This window comes from Mastomys coucha, unplaced genomic scaffold (assembly GCF_008632895.1).
Source record: "Mastomys coucha isolate ucsf_1 unplaced genomic scaffold, UCSF_Mcou_1 pScaffold8, whole genome shotgun sequence".
In the NCBI taxonomy this organism is placed as follows: Eukaryota; Metazoa; Chordata; class Mammalia; order Rodentia; family Muridae; genus Mastomys; species Mastomys coucha.
Window position 1 is genome coordinate 54,857,058 of NW_022196914.1, and position 5,614 is coordinate 54,862,671.

At 34.6% G+C, this 5,614-nt stretch overlaps 1 protein-coding gene across 1 annotated transcript in view; it reads left to right on the top strand.

The window, feature by feature from the left end:
• The window catches only part of Ap3b1 (adaptor related protein complex 3 subunit beta 1), a 210,467-nt gene that overhangs the window by 60,896 nt on the left and 143,957 nt on the right, over positions 1–5,614 (top strand). The window contains exon 7 of the mRNA XM_031360065.1: positions 3,135–3,317. Coding sequence (XP_031215925.1) covers positions 3,135–3,317 — 183 coding nt within the window. The remainder of the gene's footprint in view (positions 1–3,134; positions 3,318–5,614) is intronic.

Here is a 5,614-nt window from a genome sequence, read left to right on the forward strand (position 1 = left end):
CCTCCCAAGTGCTGGGATTAAAGGCGTGCGCCACCACTGCCCGGCTACAGATGCATTCTTAAATCTGTAACACTTGTTTATTTTTCTTTGAAATAAATTCATATTTGCTGAGCATTGAAAACACAGAACCGGATATTTAGAATACCTCGAAGGCAAGGAGCTACTTATGTTTTCAAGTTAATTTGAAAGAAACCTTATCAAAGCATTTAAATTTCTCAGGAAGACAAATGACATTAGTGCTTTCCAAAAAGTGGAGTTGTTTATGAAGTTTTGATGACTCGACGTTTCCTTGACTTTAGGTACAGAACTCTATTTAATGAATAGGCTGATAGCTCATAGCTAAACTGTAGGGCATGGTACCATTTTCCAAGTTACTGATTTTAATGCTGGTGAAAGCCTCACTGTTCTGGGGAAAAGAAGAAAGTCAACCCCCGAGTTTATGCAGATGTTTTATTGTGATGGATCTATTATCCAGCTATTAGAAGATAAATGACTGATCTTTCCTATTTTCCATGCCTCAAGAAAATTGAAATAAGAAGGGGAATATCATTTGGGCTGTATGATCAGGCCAGGTTGGATAGCCATTAATTTAAGGAAGAAAATCTTGGCAGGGTTGGCTAACTTATACCATCTTATCAATCAAACTGTGATACACTTCTTGTGATGACCCAGCACTCAGATTTTTGTAATGTTCATTAGAATTCATGACAAAATAGATGCAAGGAAACGTTTTGTACCCTTCATAATTTTATAGAAAATTTATTGTTATTAGAGGAACCATTTGCTTAGTGTGATTTTTTTCATTACCAGCTTGTCAACGAACATAGATAATCTAGAGAAAATATGAACTCCATAGATGGGGTGTCACTTTTGTTGATGGCTCATGTAGTTTACCTTGGAGCACAGCTAATGGCTGAAGTTCATAGCAACAGCACAGAAAAACGTGGCAACCAAGCGGAGATAAATGAACCACGTTTATTGCTTTAATATAAAAAATACATAAATGGAAAGCTGCATTTGAATCTGACGAGCTCATTGCAGCTTTGTTGGAGTGATTTATTCCCACTTGGTGAAGAGCTGCTGTTGACACAGTGAGATGGGAATTAACTGTTTGTTTTTTGGAAGCCAATATTTTTGGTTTTCAAATCTAAATAGATCATTTTATTTTAATTCTGAATGTTTTGTGGATATTGAACATTTAATAGGCCCAAGTGATCATTATTTCTGCTTGTGTTTATCAAAAGCTCTTAGATTGTTTAAAACAAACAAACAAACAAACAGTCCACTGAAGTGCGTTTCTGAAATGGTCCGTGCTGCTTTGTAATAGTGCTCTTTTTTTACATTCTTCCTATTGTTAGTGTTTCCTGAGCCCTTATTTGTAGTTAAATGATTATTTTCCTTCCTTCCTGGAATACTGTGGCGCTTTACAGTGTTAGCGCCCTGCAGTTGCGTGTTTATTGCTGTGACTTGATAAACTTAATATCCTGCAGCAGCTGATTTCCCATTCCATTGTTTGGTATCTAACCGTTTGAAAGAAAATACATTCTGGGTTAAAAAAGCATTGATTTTAGGTAGCACTTAAAAAAATGAAAACTATTTAAAACTTAAAATGAGCTCAGTCTTATAGATTATTCTAAGATGTACCTCAGTTTTTAAATTTAACATTCTTTACCAGTTATTATTTATGGTAGTAATTGATTTGTATATAAACTATATTGATGTTTATGACTTCTAAATAGGAGTTAATTCTACAGTTTGATGTTCTAAACTTGCTTATCTTAAGAGTCTTTTAAATTATTAATTTTAATCTCATATAACACAGTTGTAAGCTGCTGGGCCTGCATTGAAGAGCAGTTCATGCAGAAGACGTTGACATGTGGAGTTGCAAACATGCATTTAACATGCTTTCCATATCAACAGCAAATAGGAAGTTAGACATATAATGCATTTTTATTTAGCTCACACAAATAATCAATTCTTTGCTTTTTCGATTGAGGTGCATACATGCTGGGACCAGCAGGCACCAGTACATGGGTAGGGCTGGAGTCAATAAATGCAGCTTCACGTTTATACTGATTGGTAATTCATAAAATCCCCACAGGACTTGAAACTTGTTTAGCATAATAGCAAGTCTATATTCTGAGCTGTTTTCTTTCAATTGTGTTGTTGGTTGCATATTAATAAACTAAATGGCAACCAAGTAGAGGGACAAACACTCAAAATGTGAATATCATTGTAGCTAATATTTTTCAAAAAGTAGCATTTCAATAAGTTATATTTCTATTTAATTGCTTATTTTTAGTCATTGGGGAAGTTTTAGATACTAAAAGGAAAATCCCCAGTGTTTAGAAAGAATATGATAATAATTTGTTTTTTTGTTCTTCCAAAACTGTTGGCTAACTGTACATATATACCTATGGTACACATAGAAGAATGCTTGCCTTGTATCTTTATACTAAAGGAATCTGAGTTTCACCCAAGAGTTGTAAGAGCATGACAATTCAAAAGTCAACATCTGTGATTTCATTAATTGGTCTAGGGGAAAGCTGCCACCTTTTGGCAGTATATTATTCTGATTTTGATGCATGTTATACTAACATTTCAGTCACTGTATTTTCTTTGAAATAAATTATATTGCTAAAAAACAAATGGATTAAAATGTACATCATTTAAAGTGTGCTTGCATTAAAAATACCAAGTTCTTTGTAATATAAGCCCATTGTTGAGTCAGTAGCAGTTCAATTAAGTTGGCAGTGCATCTCTGTGGTTGCCCTGGATCCCTTTCTGAACGTCATTACTACTAAGAAAACATCTTTACATTAAAGCTTAAGTTTGTTTTAAAAAGAAAACTGAATCATTAATATTTAATTCATGTACAGTATATTAGAATTTAATGGATAAAATAAGATAACCCTGATTTATCTCCCTTCAGAAAAAGGTTAGTTTTCTATACTAATTAAATCACTTGATAGTATTTATTCTTCAAGGAAATGGTAGTTTGTATTGCTCATTTTAACTGAATGGCTGAAACTTTCAATTTTATTGCTAATATTGTCTGTGCATCTGGAACGCTGAGTAGTAGCTTAGGCGGACTCACAGTGCATTTTAATGAGTTACTATTTCTTTCTTCTTAGCTAGTGGCTGGCAGCGTGGTGATGGCTTTTGAAGAAGTGTGTCCAGATAGAATCGATCTGATTCACAGGAATTACCGCAAGCTTTGTAACCTGCTGGTTGATGTTGAAGAATGGGGGCAGGTGGTCATAATCCATATGCTAACAAGATATGCTCGGACACAGTTCGTCAGTCCGTGGAGAGAGGTGAGTGCTCATGAAGTGGGCTAAGGGACTGGATTAACTTTTACAAAGTGCGCAGCAAACTCATTTTGCTGATTGAAAAGTGTTTTGACAGTGACGGATTCCTGTTTAAATGTGTACTATGTAATCTTTCATATGATACCTGGCAAGAGACCCCTATTAGGACACACAGGTTCACACGTTATCACGCCCTGGATTTTTTTTTTTTTTTGGTTGTTGTTACTTGTAGTTGAGTTTACAGTTTTGAGCACTGTTTAATCTTATGGACTAATTTGCAAAAGTAGGTGAGTGAATCTCTATCATGAATTTTTACTCAGGGTGACTAATTTCTATACTTTATAAATAAACTGCTGTTGAACTTTTAAACTTCTTTCCCCCAGTTTTATACTTTTAAAATACTTTTTTTATTTGAAATTTTTATTTTTTTATTTGAAGTTTGTGCAATCAGTAGTTAAAATGTCTTATAAAGTGAATTTATCTTTGTTGGCAGATTGTTAGCAATTTATCATATTCTTTACAATAAAATTTAGAAACTTTAATTATTGTATAGTTTGTAACAACTTACTGTTTCTATGCTAAAATCAAATGTAATTTTTAACTTGTATAAGGAATCTTAAGCAATATGTAATAGTAGTTATCTTTTGATTTTTTTTGTGTATAAGTGTGCATGTGTTCATGTATGTTTATGTTCATGTACATGTATGTTTTTTCACAAATGTGTGCACATGTACAAGTGTGTGCATATATGTGCCTGTATATGTATGTTTTCATGTTCTTTTTTTTTTTTTTTTGGTTTCTCGAGACAGGGTTTCTCTGTATAGACCAGGCTGGCCTTGATCTCAGAAATCTGCCTGCCTTTGCCTCCCCAGTGCTGGGACTAAAGGTGTGCGCCACCACCGCCCTGCTGTTTTCATGTTCTTGATTGTGTGCATGTGTGTGCATAAATGTATTTTTGCGTGCATACATGTTTTTACTCTGTGTGTGTGTGTGTGTGTGTGTGTGTGTTCAGGCATGCATGCACTCCACATGTGCTAGTTCCTGAGTAGGTCAGAACTGGGAATTGAACTCAGGTCCTCTGGATCAGCAGCAAGCACTCTTTAACTGATAATGAGCTATCTCTCCAGTCCCAATATTACAAACTTGGAAAATCAGTTGTGAGCTCTACCCAGCTGATTATACAGTATTTAGAACATATTGCTTTTTAAAATTAAAAGTTACTAATCTGAGAGGAAAATGTAAATACAATTTCACAAACTGAATATATTCTCATAGATACTTTAAGTGATATGTCAAGCTTACAAATAATTATAAAGTATTTCATACATTTTTCTACATCGACTTGTGTTTTAGTATAAAGAGATTAAATCATTTTTATATATCTCTGTCTCCTTGAACACTGTGTCTCAGTTTGCTTGTTTGTTTTTCTGGTTACTTCCGGGAGTGGTGCGTACCGAAGCTAGGGCTACCGTGCACTAAAGATGAACTGAGTACTCTCAGCCCTTCTGTGCTTTAAGTTTTACATTTCTAGGGGGAGAGAGCTCTTTGTGGAGCCCCTTAACTTCATTGTAAGTAAAGTGGTTGTAGTTTTCTACAATATATAAACATTTATTATGCTGCATATGACTTAAATCTAAGAAGTGTTACTATTAGTGAAAATTAATTTTATTATTGACTAGAGTTCAATTTGAAGATTGTTTTACTAAGTGACCTTCCTGTGTGTATAAACATAGTTTATGTTTTTTTAACCACTGTTAGTTAACACTTGAAATTTTTATTTTGTTTTCATTTTATTCTCAAAACAACCTAGCACCTGTATGCAAATGATTTGTTGCCTTGTTAGTGACTAGAAACTATATCTTCTAAAAATATGTATCATTTATTAAAACTAAAGTTTCGTGACTCATTTTTCTCTTGAGTTTTATTTCTTCTTATTTTAGGTGGAATAAACAAAACCATATACAAAGATAAGTTAAATTCTACTCTGACATGTATATTAATGCCTTTTCTATTTATTTGGGAGGTGAGGCTGCATTCTGTCTTTGCTTTTGCAAGGAGGAAATGTGGTCACTGTCCTAGCATACTAGAATTGGACTGTTGCTTATTCCTTAGTCACTCATTCATCTGATGGTGGCATCATTGTAGACCCTGTGTTTTCCAGGTTTGTGCAGGGCTTTTCAGGTGTGTGCTCTGTCTTGGGATGCTGCAGTATCTACCACCAGGAGTGTGTGGGGGCAGAATGGTGTGTGGCCTAAGCATGTGTGAGTGGAGTGTGGGTGGGCAGGGTGTGTGTGTGTGTGTGT